This window comes from Sturnira hondurensis, unplaced genomic scaffold (genome assembly GCF_014824575.4).
Source record: "Sturnira hondurensis isolate 20B ecotype Veracruz unplaced genomic scaffold, ASM1482457v3 Scaffold0008196, whole genome shotgun sequence".
NCBI classification, from domain to species: domain Eukaryota; kingdom Metazoa; phylum Chordata; class Mammalia; order Chiroptera; family Phyllostomidae; genus Sturnira; species Sturnira hondurensis.
Window position 1 is genome coordinate 6,740,009 of NW_028080827.1, and position 17,678 is coordinate 6,757,686.

Consider the following 17,678-nt stretch of genomic DNA (forward strand, 5'->3'; position numbering starts at 1 on the left):
GGAGGGACCAGCAGACGGAGGCTCTGGAGGCAGTGGGAGGCTGCCGTGAAGGCCGCAGGAGAGGGCCGCACAGCCTCGGCTCTGCACGCCCTGGGCCCTCAGTTCCTGGACTGCAGTTAACCCTCCACTATAGCTTTGTGCACCGAGGACTCGTCGTTTGGTGGGACCCCAGGGAGTGGATGTGCAGCAGCAGCTGTCCGATCACCCTGGCCCACCTGTGCAGTTAGTGTTTAATCTGAAACAGTACCAGGAATTAGGAATTTAGAAATCCTCGTTTTGACTCTGGACCCAAGATCATCTGAGTCAAGAAATAAAATGCTTCAGGCTACAGGTACTGTGAAAATTAAGTCTGGATAAGCCCTAGTGTCTGAGATGCTATTGATTACTTGATTATTTTTTTCTTTTCTATCTTCTGGCCATTCTCCTATTTTGTTTCCCAGTGTGCTTTCTTTATTTCTGGGAAATGTGGCTGCTTCCATGATGGTCAAAGGTAGAAACCTGTGGCCAGGATACCCTAGCCTGAGCCACACTGGGCACCACTTTGGATGCCCAGTTCTGCCTGGCTCAGGGTTCCTTACCCAACCATTTGAAGATCTGGTGATGAACCATCAGGAGATATGCAGCCACTATGACCAGGGACGTGTCCTGGAGAGTTTTCATGAGGGAGAGTTACTGACTTTGGGTTTGGCCCTTCGTTTCCCATGGGTGTGGGGAAGGCCAGACTAGCCAAGGAGACCTGGAAGGAGCCTGGGCCCCAGTTGGCTGAAGCTGGAGCCAGCTGTCTGTTCTACCCATGGTAACAAAGAGGAGAAGAATTGAAGGGGTGAGTCTTTAGGGAACTCTAAAGATCGAAGTAGAGGAGACCAACGTCAGAGATCATGCCAAGAAGTAAAAGAGAAACCAAGAGTCCAAGCCAGGAGTAATTGGAAAGAGTCTGAGCAGGTCTGAGGCATTGCTCTGGTCCCCCTGGAGTGTCTTGGGTTCACCTTTAAAGGTGCTGTGGGGTGTGGGTGTGCTGGCCTGGCTGGAAGTTAGGATGAGGGAGTGTGCCATCCTCCCAGCAGTGTGATTGTTAGTCCAGAGGCTGGGCAGGGTGGGGTGGGGTGGGGGCACTGTGGATATCAGCATATTCAGAAGTGAGTCAAAGCAAAAGAAATGCAGTCCAACTGGCAGCATGAAGTGGGAGGTGGTGGCAGAGGATGTGTGCGCAGGAGGCACAGAGTGCCTACTGCCCAGACCTCCATGTCTCTGAGTATGACAGCCCTGGTTGAATCGGGCTTGCTTATGCTCTAGAGAGGTGGCTGTACCCCCAGGTCACTCCCTGGCCAAGTGATCCTGGCTGTAACACCCTACTAGTCTACAGTCTCAGTTGGTGTGAGGAAACCCTGGAGGATTGCCAGTTTGTCCCTCAGGAATCCCTAGGGCCGTTCGGATGAATCGGGCCCAAGTATTTGCAGGGTCCAAGACAAGAACACAAATAGAGGCCCCTGTGCCATTTTTCTTACAAATACTTAAAAGTTAACAAACTATAAAAATATGTTATATCTTCATACAAATACATCCACACCAGCATTCTTGGACTTCTAAGAGTTCCACACAGGGATGTCTTGTCTACTGCTAGGACCTCAGGCAAGTATGGCTGACACCTCAGCCTACATATTCAAGCTTCACTCATATTCACCCACAAGCAGTCTCCCCTTGGCTTGGGAGTTCGAATCCCGGCAGTGTGACGTGCTTTCTGGGGGGTGGGCATGGATTGATGCAGGCCCTGGAAGCAGGCTCAGGCCTCTTTAGGCAAAGAATTCCACAGTCCCAGGTACCTTGGGTAGCCTCTATTCCAGATAGAAATGTCCCTTTGTCCCACAACTCATCCCTGGGTGGGGCAGAAGCAATATGGTGGGGGAGGGAGGGTGCAGCCAAAGGAGACCAGAGCTGGGCCTCCTATAAAGTGTGGAGTCCATGGCAGGGCCCCCTTGCCCAGGTCTAAGGGCAGTGTGCTAATGGGCGGGAGGGAGGGAGGCAGAGGCCGTTTCTCTGTGTTTGAGGACTGTGGACTCCTTGGTGCTCAGTGTTGCAGAATGCAGGGTTCCCCCTCTGACCTTCCTTCCTTCCACTTGTGGACTACCCGTATTGATACTGGCATCATCCCAGCCATTGAGGGCTCCCAGTTGGATGCGTAGTGACTTAATGGCTCAGCTTCTGGTGGCCAGAGCTGCATTCTCTGGTGGGTCCACTTACCCTAAAATGAGGCAGCAGCACACAATGTTTTTTTTTCTTCTTCTGATTTAAAGGGAGAGTCTTTATCCCCAAAGAAAAGCCCGTAGAAACTCGTAAAGAAGAAAAGGTGACCCTTGATCCAGAACTGGAAGAAGCTTTGGCCAGTGCCTCGGACACCGAACTGTACGATCTCGCAGGTTAGTCCTCAGCTCAGGGACACTTTCCTGCTTGGCTTGGCGACCTTTGGGCTGGTACCCCTGGCCGTAGCCTTTAAACTTCTCCATAGCCCTCGATTTTTATGTGATACCTGGTTGACTGTAAGACTTGCTACAGGTGACTTGACCTTGCTGAGCAAACATTCTGCTGTATTTCAGCTCCAAACTGCCCCAATATTATACCCCCCTACCAAACTCAAGAGTTCCTGGGAGAAGTCCAAGAGAATGAAGGTGAAGGAGTGCTGAGAAGGCACACAATAAAATAATAGCCCTTATGCTTTCTAAAGAGCTTTCACGTTTGGCACTTTATCACCTCAAAGTTTCCATGAAGTTCTCGCTGTTTCCCAGTTGCTGTTCCAGTTTGATCCCCACTAAGAAATCTGTTAAACCTGACGATGGAATGGGTGTAATTTGCTATTAACATTCACAGTACAGGAAGTGCCCATTCAGCCCACCCTGCTTACTTTTCTCTTGTTTCCTAACAATAGCAACAATATAATAAGGATTTGTATTGTTATTTGAATTGATTATACATGCAGACAGAAAAAGCCCAAAGGGTACAGAAGAATATGTAATGGAGGTCTCTCCCCCTAGTTGCACAGGCCCCTCCCATTTCTTGTATATCCATCAAGAGAGTCCATGCACACACCAGCATCTTTGTGTACTGACCGGATGCACTTTTGTCCAAATGGGATGAAAATGTGAACTATTAGGGTCATTAGGTCATCACAGGAGAGAGGTGCTTTAAAAAACATCCCCCAGCTTTAGCAAGAATTGTCACATTTTTATTCCATTGGAAGACGTGTTGTTATAATCTCCTTCCTCCCAGGAGAAGCAGCGGTGCCTTATCCTAATAGCATGCAAACCATTCCAGCTACGTTTTCACTCCGTCTGCATTATCAGCCGTCTGGATTAAATTCACATCTGTGAATCCCTCCAGCAGTCAGGGCAGTTAGGAAGATGCTTAGCAGTGACCAGCCTGCTTAGCCCTGTGGTTGCTGTGGAGGGATCATGTTCTGCTGACTGTTCCTCCTCAAGGTTGCCTCCTGGTCTGTACTGGAATTGCCCAAAGGGAGAATGCAGGGCTGGGGCTTAAATTCCCAGGAAATGCCTAAGAAGGAAGAAAGAGATAAATCCCTAGAGGGGGATAATCCCAAAAGAAAACTGTCTTGTGTCTTTTACTTAGCCTGTCTTCCTCATCAAGTGCTCCTGGCTCAGCACTCAGGATGAAGCCCAGCTGGGTGGGTGGCAGCATCTTCTCTAGGGCAGCCCTCCCTGGAAGAGGCCAAGCAGCCCCTGCGTGAATGGGCTGCCCGCCTTTGAAAGAGTTCAGTGCCCTGCCCGTTACTGCAGCAGGCCCAGAGCAGACTCAGAGCAGACCCAGAGCAGACAGGTGGTTGGTTCACCGAGGGAGCAGCAGTTGACCTCCGAGACGGCAGCTCCCACAGTGGTCGTGTTTCGGTGTAGCCACCACCCAAACCACTCTGGTTTTCAGCTTTTTCTGGTCTAGAGATTTGGTCTTGTTATTGCACATAGCAGCAATCAGATTGGGGCCAGGCAGTAAGGGTTGATCTGCTAACCAGGTTCACAGGAAACAGAAAAAAACACAAAAATTCAAACTTGGCAATGGGAGCCAAATTGTAATTAGAAGTTATTAATGAGTATGGGACCAAAGCAAGATATGTTTTGGGGATGGTCTCAGTGGCCTGTGCTTATGAAGTAGGGCATTTTCTCCCCAGACAATGCCAGGAACACAGCAACAAATTCTTACTTACTAAGTAGAATTTGTAAAGCACTTAGAACAGTGCCTGACACATAGGAAGCCATTTAATCTTTGTAGCAGATAAAGTGTAATTATTGATGTGCTGGCTGCCTCCCTTCTTCTAATGTGTAGATTGAGGTACAGGGACACCTGTTAACAGATCATCTACTTACGGATCCTTCACCAGGTGGCCACCTGTAATTTTATTAGCAAAGGGAAAGTTGGGTGTGCAGTTGCAGCTTCAGCCTGCCTGGTGTGCCCGCTTGTTTCTCCCATACTGTGCTGCCTCCTGGTGTGAGTTCCATGTACTACAGGAGACTCAGAATCTCAATGTGCTTATTGAACCTTCTATTGCTGGCATCTCTTTGATCTCCCACCCTGGGATGCTCTAGACTGGAAAAGATGACTTCTTTTGGTGAGGCTTATGTTGAGTGAGATTTATGCTCCTCTTGCTCTTTGCCTCTGGAAAAATGCATGCCATCATCTCTATGATGTTAGAGCTTAAAATATCCTTAGACTAAGTCCTGACTTCACATGTTACAGCTGAGAAAACTGGGGAGTTGAATCAACTTTACTGGAGGTCTCAGCAGATTTTCAATTATCTGGGGCCATCATTAGATCACTGTCCCCAAGATCCTAAATGATGTCACAGGTATAGGTGTAGAAAGACCTGTGAAGATTTCCAATGGTCTTGGAAGAAAGGTTTCATATATTTTGTACACATACACACACAAGTTTATTTCACCATGTATATATGTACACATATATATATATGAATCTACTTAACACTATATATAAGCTTATTTAAATATAATAAGCATATATATACACACATACACACATATTTATTTAACACTGTACATGCACCAGACTCTATGCAAGGGAATGGGGGTCTGGAGACTTACTAACAATATGGATATCCTAACATGCTTTCCCAAACCTAATGTCAGTTTACTGATTTTCTTTGCTTCCAGCGGTTCTTGGAGTACACAATTTGCTCAATAATCCAAAGTTTGATGAAGAAACACCCAACTCTAAAGGTGGCAAAGGGCCTGTGAGAAGTAAGTGGACGTGGAGTCTGTTGTTCTGAGACCTGGGAGCCTCCAGGTCTTCTGGGTGAGAGAGGCGTGTAGACTGGGCCTCCTAGTGGATCCATACTCCTGTCTTATAGGCTCTGGAGGTGGCTTTTGTCAGTTCACCATGGATCACTGGGGTCGGGCCAGTCAAACCAGAATAGTTGATAACGGGAGCTCTGTCTGGCCGCGTAACTAGTAACAATCAGCTGTTTTGTCCGAAACACACTTTCTTGGTAGGTCCCTTCAGTCAAAAGATAGAATTGCTAATAGAAAGGTTGCATAGTTCACCCAGAATGCAGAGTTTCATGTTTCTAGAGATGTTTTAATCAACGGTAGTATCTTAGATAAGTTCCTTTCTCTATTTGTGTGTCTTTTTGTCTCAGTATGGGTGCTTGTCATTAGAATTTGAATACCCACTTCCCCCAGGGAGCAGGAAAGACACACTGGCAGGGATTTGCTGGGGCAGAAAGTGCCAGACCACTGTCTTCTCATCAGTGTTTCCTGGAGACAGTCCATTAGATTCTCCAACTTACTCAGCAGCCATCTCATAAAAACCTGCTACGTGTCAGGGGTGTTTGAGGCTTAGGTGCAAAGACAAAAGATAGTCACTGCCCAGAGGAACTTACCTACTTGTAGTAGAGACAGACCAGTAGTAATGAGGTAATTTTGGAACAGTGTGATCCGGTTGCTGTGAAAATTCACCGCAGAACGCAGCTTTTCTGGGATACATTATGTTTTCTTCTCTTGGATGGAAAAGACGTTTCTGGTGTCAGGAGCGTACTTGTAAATCATCATTCACACCGGGTAGTTTGCCCAGACAATGAGCAGTAGTTCTTTTATTTCTTTTTTGTTTTTTATACATACAGATGAAAAATGTTCAACCTTATTGTTTCAACATCAAAGGGTAACGTTCTGACAACATGTTTGCTGCTACAAGTCTGGTGCATAACCTTCTTGGGTTTTATACATATGCATACATATCATTAACTTTTTAAAAAGGATTTTACTTAGTTTTTACAGAGAAGGGAAGGGGGGAAAAACAGAGAGCGAGAACTGTCAGTGTGCGAGAGAAGCATTGATCACATGCCTCTCGGACACCCCCAACCCCGGACCTGGGACCCTGGACCCAGCCCACAACCCAGGCCTGTACCCTGAGTGGGAATCAAACAGGTGACCTTTTGGTTTGTGGGAAGACACCCAACCCACTGAGCCACACCAGTCAGGGCCATATCATTAACTTAAAAAAGCAAAACAAAACATTATTTCTTCCCTGGTCGCGGGGCTCTGTTGGTTAGAGCATTGTCCTATACACCAAAAGGTTGTGGGTTCAATCCCCAGTCAGGGCACATATGGAAGGCAACTGACTGATGTTTCCTCTCACATCAGTGTTTCTCTCTCTCTGCTCCTCTTCCTCTCTCTCTAAAAATCAATAAACATATCCTCAGTGGAGGATTTTTTTTGGAGGGTGTTTTTAAAAACATTATTTTTAGAGCTTTTTGGTCTTACAACAAAAGTAAGAGGAAGTCACAGGGAAATTTCCTGTGCCCCCGCCCTTCCACACAGATCACCTCCCTTGTTATCAGCACCCTGCACCAGAGGCGTGCATCCGTGACAGCCGATGAACCTGCGCTGACACATCATTATCCCCCAAAGGCCGTAGTTCACATTAGGGTTCATTCTTTTTGTTTTTTATTAAAGGCATTTTTGTTGTTGTTCTGTTACAGCTGTCCCAGCTTTTCTCCCTTTGCCCTCCTCCACCCACCCCACCTCCCAACCCCACAGTCAGTTCCCACATGGTTGTCCCATGTCCATGGGTCATTCATACATGCTCTTCAACTAGTCCCTTCCCCTGCTTTCCACCACTGTGCCCCTCCCTCCTCCTCTCTGGTCACTGTCAGTCTGTTTCACGTTTCCGTGCCTGTGGTTCTATTTTGTTAGTTGATTTTGTTCATTAGATTCCTCTTATAGGTGAGATCATATGGTATTTAATTAATTAATATTTAATTAATCATATGGTACTAAAGACAAATTAAGATCATTTGTCTTAAACCTACTGGCTTATTTCACTTAGTTTAATAGTCTCCAGTTCCATCCATGCTATTGCAAAAGCTAGGAAATCCTTCTTTCTGCTTCATAGTATTCCATTGTGTAAATGTACCAGTTTTTTGATCCACTTATTTACTCATGGACACTTAGGTTGCCTCTAGCACTTGGCTATTGTAAATAGCGCTGCTATGAACATTGGGGTGCATAGGTTCTTTTGAATTAGTAATTCAGGGTTCTCAGGGTATAATCCCAGCAGTGGAATTGCTGGGTCAAAAGGCAGTTCCATTTTTAGTTTTTTGAGGAAATTCCATACTGTTTTCCACAGTGGCTGCATCAGTCTACACCCCCGCTAACATGCACTAGGGTTTCCTTTTCTCTGCATCCTCTCCAGCACTTACTGTTTGTTGATTTGTTAATGATGGCCATTCTGACCGGTGTGAAGTGGTATCTCATTGTGGTTTTAATTTGCATCTCTCTGATGGCTAGTGATGTTGAGCATCTTTTCATATGTCTATTGGCCATCTATATGTCCTCCTTGGAGAAGTGTCTATTCAGGTCTTTTGACCATTTTTTGATTTTATTATTTGTCTTCCTGATGTTGAGTTGTATGAGTTCTTTATATTATTTTGGTGATCAATCCCTTGTCCGATAGTCAGTTCCCTTTTCAGTCTGATGATGATTTCTTTAGCTGTGCAGAAACTTTTCGATTTGATATAGTCCCATTTATTTATTTTTTCCTTTATTTCCCTTGCCCTTGGAGATATATTGGTAAAAATATTGGTATGTGGGCCTGAGTAGTGTAGCTCAGTGGATTGAGTGTGGACTTAGAAACCGAAGGGTTGCTAGTTCAATTCCCAGTCAGGGCACATGCCTGGGTTGCAGGCCAGGTCCCCAGCAGGGGACCGTGTAAGAGACAGCCACTCATTGATGTTTCTTTCCCTCTTTCTCCTTTCCTTCCCCATTCTCTAGAAATAAATAAATAAAATCTTTTTAAAAAACTACATCGTTTTTAAAAATATCACTATGTGGGATAGCTGAAATTTTACTGCTTATGTTTTCCTCTAGGACTTTTATGGTGTCATGACTCATATTTAAGTTTTTTATTCATTTTGAGTTTATTGTGGTATTTGGTGTAAGTCGGTGATGTAGTTTCATTTTTTTGCATGTAGCTGTCCAGTTCTCCCATTACCATTTATTGAAGATGCTATTTTTACTCCATTTTATGCTCATGTCCCCTTTGTCAAATATTAATTGACTGTAGAGACATGGATTTATTTCCTGGCTTTCTATTTTCTTCCGTTGAGCTATGTGTCTGTTCTTATGCCAGAACCAGATTGTTTTGATTACAATAGCCTTGTAGTATAGTTTTATATCAGGTATTGTGATCCTTCCTACTTTGTTCTTCTTCCTCAAGATTGCTGAGGCTATTCAGGGTCTCTTTTGGTTCCATATAAATGTTTGAAGTATTCTACATCTGTGAAATATGCCATTGGTATTTTAATAGGAATTGCATTTAATCTATAGATGGCTTTGGATAGTATGGACATTTTAATGATGTTAATTTTTCCAATTCATGAACATGGTATATGCTTCCATTTATATGTATCTTCCTTAATTTCTTTTTTCAGTATTCTATAGTTTTCTGAATATAGGTATTTTACCTCCTTGGTTAAATTTATTCCTAGTACTTAGTTTTTCTTGTTGCTATATAACCCTCCAAAAGATCTCCATATCTATGATAATCTTGTTCCTGTTCTTCTTGTTTGCTTAGTTTGTTTTTTTCGATTTGGTGGCTAAATTTAGTGATAGTTGTGAATTTAGTGATGGTTATGAATTTGTTGCCATTTTAGTGTTCATAGTTTTGATCTTCTTTTTCTTATTTGTTTTATTGTTGTTCAAGCACAGTTGTCTCTATCTCCACCCCCACTACTCCCCTCTGCCCCACCCATCCCCATCTCCCACCCTCAATCATATCCTCCTTCGGCTTTGTCCGTGTGTCCTTTATGCATGTTCCTTGATGACCCTTCCCCTGACAACCACAGATCTCCATAGTTTTGCCTTTCCCAGAATGTCATATAGTTAGAATCATACAGTACGTAGGCTATTCAGACTGGCTGCTTTCACTTACTGATATGTGTTCAAGATTCTTCCGTGTCTTCTCATGGCTTGATAGCTCATTTCTTTTTAGTGTTGTATAATATCCCATTATCTGAATGTGCCACCATTTATTTATTTATTCACCCTGGAGTATATCGTGGTTCCTTCCAAGTTTTGGCAATTGTGAATAAGTCTGTTCTAAAAACTTATGTGCAGGTTTTTGTGTGGCCATAACTTTTCATCTCCTTTGAGTAACAATCAAAGAGTATGATTGTTGGTTCTTATGGTTCTAGAGTATGTTTAGTTTTTTGTAAGAGTCTATAAAACTGTCTTCCAAAGTGGCTGTGCCACTATGCACTCCCACCAGTAGAGAATGAGAGTTGCCGTTGCTCCATACCCCTGCCAACATCTGGCGTTGTTACTGTTCCATTTTGGCCATTCTAATAGGCGTGTAGTAGTATCTCATTTTAATTTGCATTTCCCCAATGGCATGATGTGGAGCCTCTTTTCATACGCTTATTTTCCATTTGTATATCTTCTTTAGCGAGTTGTCCGTTAAAGTCTTTGGCTCATGTTTTAATCAGGCTGTTTTCTTATTGTTGAGTTTTAAGAGTTCTTTGAATATTTTTAATAACATTCCTTTATGATGTGTCTTTTGCAAATATTTTCTCCCAGTCTGTGGTTCATATCCTCATTCTCTTCACACTGTCTTCCACAGAGTAGAAACTTTTAATTTAATGAAGTCTAGCCTGTCAAGTCTTTCATTCATGGATCATGCCTTTGGTGTTATATTTAAAAATTCATCACCAAACCCAAAGTCATATAGGTTTTTGCTTATGTTATCTGCCAGGAGTTTTATAGTTTGGCATTTTATATTTACGTCTGTGAGCCATTTTGAGTTAATTTTTGTAAAACTGTGAGGTCTGTGTTAAGATTCATTTTTCTTGTATGTGGATGGATATCCAGTTGTTTTGTCTTTTTTATTGTATTGCCTTTGTCCCTTTTTCAAAGATCAGTTGACTATACTTATGTGGATCTATTTCAGGGTTCAGTTCTGTTCTACTGATTTATTAATACATTCTTTTGCCAGTGCCACACTGTCTTGATTATTATAGCTTTACAGGAAGCCTTGAAGGTGGGTAGTGTCAGTCCTCCAGCTTTGTTCTTCTCTTTCAGTATTGCATTGGCTAGTCTGGTATATTGCTTCTCCATGCAAACTTGAGAATTAGTTTGTGGATCTCTACAAAATAACTTGGTGGGGTTTTGATTGGACTTACATTGAATCTAGAGGTCAAGTTTGTCAAGAACTGACATCTTGACAGTATTGAGTCTTCCTATCCATGAACATGTACTGTCTCTCCATTTGGTAATCTTTTAATTTTTTCCCAAGAGTTTTATAGTTTTCCTAACATTGATCTTGTATATACTGACTCTGGCAAAAGTAACGCCTGCTTGATTGTGGTTGGTAGGGTAATGATAAGGGTGTGATAATTTATAGTTTCAATTTGAATGTTTCACCTAAGGTGTCATATGGTGTGCTTGAGTGTGATATTATTATGTTACAGAATTACATGCTTATGATTTTGTAATAAAAGATTTTATAATAAAAAAGAGTGTTGTTTGTGCTAGACTCTGTATTTTTGTCAGGTTTATACCTGAGTATTTTATTTTTCATTAACTTTAAAAAATACATATGGTTCTCTTCTCTTACCAGTACAGGTAGTTTTGCCCAATTCTTTTAGTGAATGGATAGCATCTAATTGTGTGACTTTGCTAAAACTTATTTAACCATTTCACACTGATGGACATTTTATTGTGTTTCACTGTCACCAATAATGCATCAGCGAGCATTCCTGACTGTATATCTTTATGTGTTCATACTATTTTTTCTGTAGATTAGACTTTTAGATATAGAATTGCTGTGTTAGAATTTCCACATTTTAAGTTTTGATAAGTGATGCCATATTACTCTCCCCAAAAGCATGCACCAATTTAAGTTTCCCCCACATTGTTGCCAACTATGAATATTATCGTCTTTTACTTTTATTGGCTAATTAAATATATCTCATTTTTTATTTCAGAGTTTAATTATTTTTATAGTTTTAGTTGTGTTACAGATTCTTTTGATATTACTTGTTCATTTTTAATTAAGTTGTTTCATTGAGTTATAGGAGTTCTGTGTATATCGCAGTGTTAACCCTTTGTATGTTATATACACAAATATATATGTATTGCAAACATTTTATGTTAAGTGCTTTTGCAAAATTTTCCATTTTTCTGTTCTATTTTACTTCTCTCCCAATACCTTCCTCAAAACTAACACTCCACAGTGGGTATCAGAGGAGGGTGAGGGATAGACAAAAAGCTAGAAAGTATTACAGTTTGGGAGACGAAGAGATTCATTATTTCTTTTTTGTGTGTATCAGATGCGAGGGTTTGTTATTGCAGTTATTGCTGCACAGGCTTGTTTTTTTAGGTTTGAGTTTGCCGTAGGGTCTTCTGCACTTTGGCTCCATGCAACGTCAGCTACTGACGCTTCTTCTCATTGCGAATGAGAAACATCGACCCTTGAAACTGTAACTCAGGCTGTGCCACCCCCATGCTTGCTTAGTTGAGAATAATCTTACTGTCGTTGAGAATAGAATATTATTAGAATCAATGCATATGAAAGAAAGGTCACTTGGTGGGAAAATCATCACTGATTTTAACTGGAGGGGCCTTACATTTTCTTTTTCAAATTAAAAACTTGTGTCTCAGATGTGGTCAAAGGTGAAAAGGTCAAGCCTATATTTGAGGAACCACCCAACCCCACAAATGTGGAAGTAAGCCTGCAGCAGATGAAAGCCAATGATCCCAGCCTCCAAGAAGTCAATCTCAACAACATCAAGGTATCTCATTGCAATTGTCGTCGGTCACTTGATTTAGCATGAGTTTAGAAAACTTAATGGAGATTACTGATTACCTGTTTGAAATATTTTGAGTCACTGATTTTGAGGCAGGATATCTTATTCAAAAGAAGCAGCAGTTTAAAAAAGTGATTTTTAGAATTCTTTGAAAATAATAACAGTTGCTGTGTTAAATATAGTGTATTAGCCATCTATCGCTGTATAGCAGATTACTCCAAAACTTACAGTCTTAAGAGAATAAACATTTGTTATTTCACACAGTTGCTGAGTATCAGGAATCAGGGAGTGACTTAGCTGAGTAGCTGTGGCCCAGTGTTTCAAATGAGGCTGCAGCGAAGCTCTCAGCCCGGGCAGCAGTCATCTCAAAGGCTTGCCTGGGGCAGGCAGAACTGCTTCCACGATGGTACACTCATGTGGCTGTTTATAGGAAGCCTCCATTTCTTTTTTTTTTTAAGAGATTTTATTTATTTCTTTTTAGAGAGGGAGAAAGAGAGGGAAACATCAATGTATAGTTACCTTTCCCACACCCCCTACTGGGGACCTGGCCGCAACCCAGGCATGTGCTTTAGACTGGGAATCCAACCCAGTCACAGGCCAGTGCTCAAGCCACTGAGCCACACCGGCCAAGGCAGGAAGCCTCAATTTCTTAGCATATGACCCTCTTCAGAGGGCTGCCTGAGTGTCCTCACATCATGGCTTCCCCCAAAGCAAGTGATCTAGCATGAGTTTAGAAAACTGGCTGGCTTCCCCCAAAGCGATTGATCCAAGAGAAAGAGAATAGGCAGGAAGCCACCATGCATTTTATGACCTATTCTCTGAAGTCATACATTGTCGCTTCCACTCTATTCTATTTGTCAGTGGGTTATGTCACTCTCTAACGAAGAAGTCTGTGTGTGAGAGAGAGAACGTTGTCTGACATCCACTTTATTTCTTCTTCTTGGGCCAATTTCTAGCATTTAATACTAATAACTGACTTGCTGAGTACTTACTGTATACCAGATTTCTTGCTAACTACTTGAAATTCATTATCTCATTTAATCCTTAGAGCTATTTAAAGAGATTAAGTTGCTCACAGTCACAGAACTAAGTCCATAGCACGTGTAGGACTCGCATCAGTCCCTTGCTGTGCCCCACATGGTCTCCCTCCCCAGGGGTCAGAACTGTGCTAAATGCCGTAGAGGAGGAAATATGATTCATTTGGTCTATTCTGAAGAACTTATTAGGAGAAAAACACTAAACAAGTAATGAAAATATGATGTGGTAAGGTCTCAAATATTATGGAATTGCAGATAAGGAAAACTTTGAACCTGCCAATGAGAGCCAGTAAACAAAGAAGGTGATATTTTGATTGGGTCTTAAAATAAGACTGGGGATTAATCAGAGAAAGGACAAAGAAATTTCCAAGCAAAGGGAAAAGTGTATGTAAAGGTATGGAGGAGAAAAGACCATGAGATATTTTGAAAAATAGCAAGGGGCTCATTCTGGTTAGACTATAGAGAATGAGAGAAAAGGGGGGAGTATGGTACGTGCATTATTTCCTGGTTAGTGGACAGAAGGGTGACGCCAGAATGTCACGTTGTGTTACGTTCCTTCACTGGACTCTGAGTGCTGCTGTTGGCTGGGGACGGCTTGGCTGCTGGAAGGTGGCTGATGAGTGTCTTTTAGAGGGATATCTTGCAATTAGTCATCTATATATAAAAATTACTTAAAAACTATGGGTCCTTAGCCTGGGATAATGGTGCTGCTGATTGGTTTATAAACTATCTGTATCTTCTCCATCTTAGAACATCCCAATTCCAACTCTGAGGGAATTTGCAAAAGCTCTGGAGACCAACACTCACGTGAAGAAGTTCAGCCTGGCCGCGACCCGCAGCAACGACCCTGTGGCAGTTGTGAGTGCGGTTCTCAGCAACACGAAAAGATTAAAGTCATTAGAAACTCTTTAGTTTGTTTATTAACAATTTTCAGATCTGGTAAATTTATTTTCTACACAGCTAATAAACAAAATCAGTTAGAATGAGACAATAAGACAACCCAGTTAAGCACTTTGAATTAAGTAGAATTTTGTTAGCAATACACTTTTAGGAGAAAGAAATAGGATTAGATTAGGCATTTAGCTAAATGTATATTTGGATTTTGTTCTGGGCTTAGTATAAATTTGCTAAACCTTTGCATCTTTGGTAACATTTTGTTACAATCAGTGGATAGTATAAGACCCCAAATCCTACCGGAACTTGGCACATACAAAAATATTAAAGTAGCCCTGACCGTTGTGGCTCAGTAGGTTGGGCATCGCCCCGCAAAGTGGAAGTTACCTGGTTCCATTCCTGGTCAGGACACATGCCCGTGTTGGAGGTCCCAGTCAGGGCACATGGTACAAGAGGCAACCAACCGATATTGCTCCCTCACATCGATGTGTCTCTCCTTCTCCTTCTCCCTCCCTTCCCCTCTCTCTGAAATAAATAAATAAAATCTTAAAAAATAATAATACTAAAAAACTAACATGTCTTTTGGAAGATCTAAAATACCGTTAAAATCAGACAGTATGAACGTTACGGTGCTGGCACAGGGTCGATGTTTGAAACACAGTCGTTAAATTGAAGAATGAGTGTGCCCTGCAGCCTCTCAGCAATAAAGAATATTTCCATGATTGTATAAGCACTCAGGTAAAAGAGAGAATAAGCGACAAAATTGATGTTTTCACCAGCAGGTATTACATTTCTAAATCTGTAAGTTCAAAGCAGTTCTGAATCCGAGACCTGTCGTTACATTAGGAAAAGAGCACAACTGGATCATTGGTGAGGTGAAATGAACAATTTAAGGATTCCTATCTGTATATGATTTTCTATAATCTCTGCCTTTAAGTAGGTTTGTTTTCAATTTTTGAAGCAAAAAAAGAGCACAACTGGATCATTGGTGAGGTGAAATGAACAATTTAAGGATTCCTATCTGTATATGATTTTCTATAATCTCTGCCTTTAAGTAGGTTTGTTTTCAATATTTGAAGCAAAAATATTCACCATGCATTTTGCGTGTAAGTGACTAAAGGGATGAACAAAGAAATGATTTGTCACTCTTATTTAATATATTAGTTAGCGTAAAATGGCAGGGATGGGAATAGTTGATAATCCATTGTCCATACTACTAGTAAATAATCTAAGCTACTCTAGGTTAAAAAGATAACTTTCTAAGTGAAATAAATACATGCCAAATATAATAATCTCTCTGATCCTGTTTTTAAGGCAACAACTCTATGTGTTGAATGCATACTGTGCAACCAACACACCATACAATTGTGAGGAAGAATTGCTGTCCTTCGGTGTGAAGGGAAAAGCCGCTTTGGGCTTTATGCCAAGGTGGCCCAGCTGTCATGCGGGTGCCCCCAGATGACGCTCCTTGCAGCTATGCCGTGGTCAAGAAAGAACCTTTCTATGGGTTGAAAATTGCTTAAGAGCTTTGAGACACTTTTCTATGTAAGGTTCAAAAACTGGTTCAGTGAGGCACTTGAGGGGTTACTGTGAATACACAAATTAAATGTACTGAGACCATGTTATCCCCACTTCACAGATGAGGCAGCTGAGGCTCACGGAGGTTGAGTAACAATTTAAGATTATACAGCTTGTGATCAAGCCAGGAAGTGAATTTAAGTGATCTATTACCAAGTTAAATTCACCATGTGCCAAGTACTTCCACATCTATAGAAGTGAATATTAACAGAACTTACCCTCACTGAATGCCAATGTAGAAAAAAGGCTCAAACATGTAAAAAGGCTCTTATTATTAACAAGGATGCCCCAGAAAAATCAAGATTTTACTACAGCACTGTCCAATAGCAATAAAATGACAGCCACAAATGTCAGCCACCTGTATAATTTAAAATTTTCTAGTACCACATTAAAAAACAAAAAGCAACAGATGGAATTAATTTTAATTTTAATAGTATATTTTATTTAAACCAATATATTCAAAATATTTCAGAATGTAATTTGAAAACCTGAAGTATTTTACCTTATTGTTTCCACATACATTTTTGAAGTCCAGATTGTGGTTTACATTTACAGCACGTCTTAATTCAAACCAACTGTTTTTCCAAGGCTCCATAGCCACCTGTGTCTGGTGGCCACTATTTGGATGGCACAGGTTTAGTTATAAGGCCGTGCCGAACACTGCATTCTCATACAGTACTGTGAAGTGCAAGAAGGAAAACTTACGGCACAAGGGGCCTGGCCCCGAGTGAGTCTGCCTAGAGTCAGCCAGGGGTGTGTGGGCTCTTGACTTCATGTAGGAAAGATTTCACAACAGGGGTCCAGGTGACTGAGGGTACATTTATTAAAGCTGGGGACAGTGAAATAAGAAGGGGCGTAGGGTAGATGAAGCAACAGGAGAGCCTAGGCTGGGCCGCCTTAGCTCACTGGGAAGTCAGAGAGAAGGGGGTCTAGAGGACAGGTTCAGAGGATTAGCCTGGAACGAGCTGCCAGCTGCCCATTGCTCCCCTGGTTGCAAGTCTTGGGGTCCCTTAGGGTGTAGGAGATGCCATGCCTGTGGGGGAAGAAGTGGGAGAAGAAGAAGGGAAAGGGAATGGCATGGGCTGCTCCCCAGAGGGAGGGTACACTCTGGGTTCTTTGTCCTGAGGCTTTTATCTCTCTCTTGCAGGTGGGGATCCTAGGGCAGGTCTCAAGGGAGGGTTTTAGGAGAATACTCATCAGTTCTCCAGGTGTGCTCTTTCAGGGTCATGGCCTCCATTGATTGGTCAGTGCCAGGGTAGGGGCTCGTTAGTCATTGAGGCTGGTGCTGGCATTGTCCACTTGGTTTTGCCGCTTTTCTGGGCCTGGAGCTGAAATACAACCGAGGCCTAGATGCTATCCCTAGGGAGGTGACCTGTATCTGGCTGTACATTGCTTGGACATTTTTTTCAACTTACTGTTTCAGTTGCCCTATTCTACTTGCCAAGGAATGTTCCTAGCTTCTTACTATTTTGCCTCAAAACGTTCTCTTTAAAAATGTACTTTATTTCTATAACATTTAAGAAATCTAGTCTTTATTTTACTATTGTTATCCCCAGCATATGTAATAGATGCTCAAATATTTGCTAACTGAAATGAACTTGGGCCTACAGCCCAGGGTTATGTTTGGCTGGGTCTCCCCTGTTTTGTTCAGTATGAGAAAAGTGTTTTCTCAAGTTTAAAAGAAATTGGCAAGATCTGGCTGCTTGCCAGGAAGCCCTGCAGCTTTTTTTTTTTATAAAGGCATAATTGCTCTGACATTTTGTTACTCTAATACTGAAAGTAAATCCCAAAGCTTGCGGAGTCCATAAGGTCTGGTGCATTCCTTTCTGGTGCTCTAATTAAAATGTGTACAT

General features: G+C 42.0%; 1 protein-coding gene across 2 annotated transcripts in view; it reads left to right on the forward strand.

Moving 5' to 3' along the window:
* TMOD2 (tropomodulin 2) overlaps positions 1-17,678 on the forward strand; it is a 70,313-nt gene that overhangs the window by 37,420 nt on the left and 15,215 nt on the right. For both annotated transcript variants that reach the window (XM_037054637.1, XM_037054636.1), the window contains exons 4-7: positions 2,292-2,414; positions 5,169-5,255; positions 12,171-12,301; positions 14,104-14,211. In XM_037054637.1, coding sequence (XP_036910532.1) covers positions 2,292-2,414; positions 5,169-5,255; positions 12,171-12,301; positions 14,104-14,211 — 449 coding nt within the window. The remainder of the gene's footprint in view (positions 1-2,291; positions 2,415-5,168; positions 5,256-12,170; positions 12,302-14,103; positions 14,212-17,678) is intronic.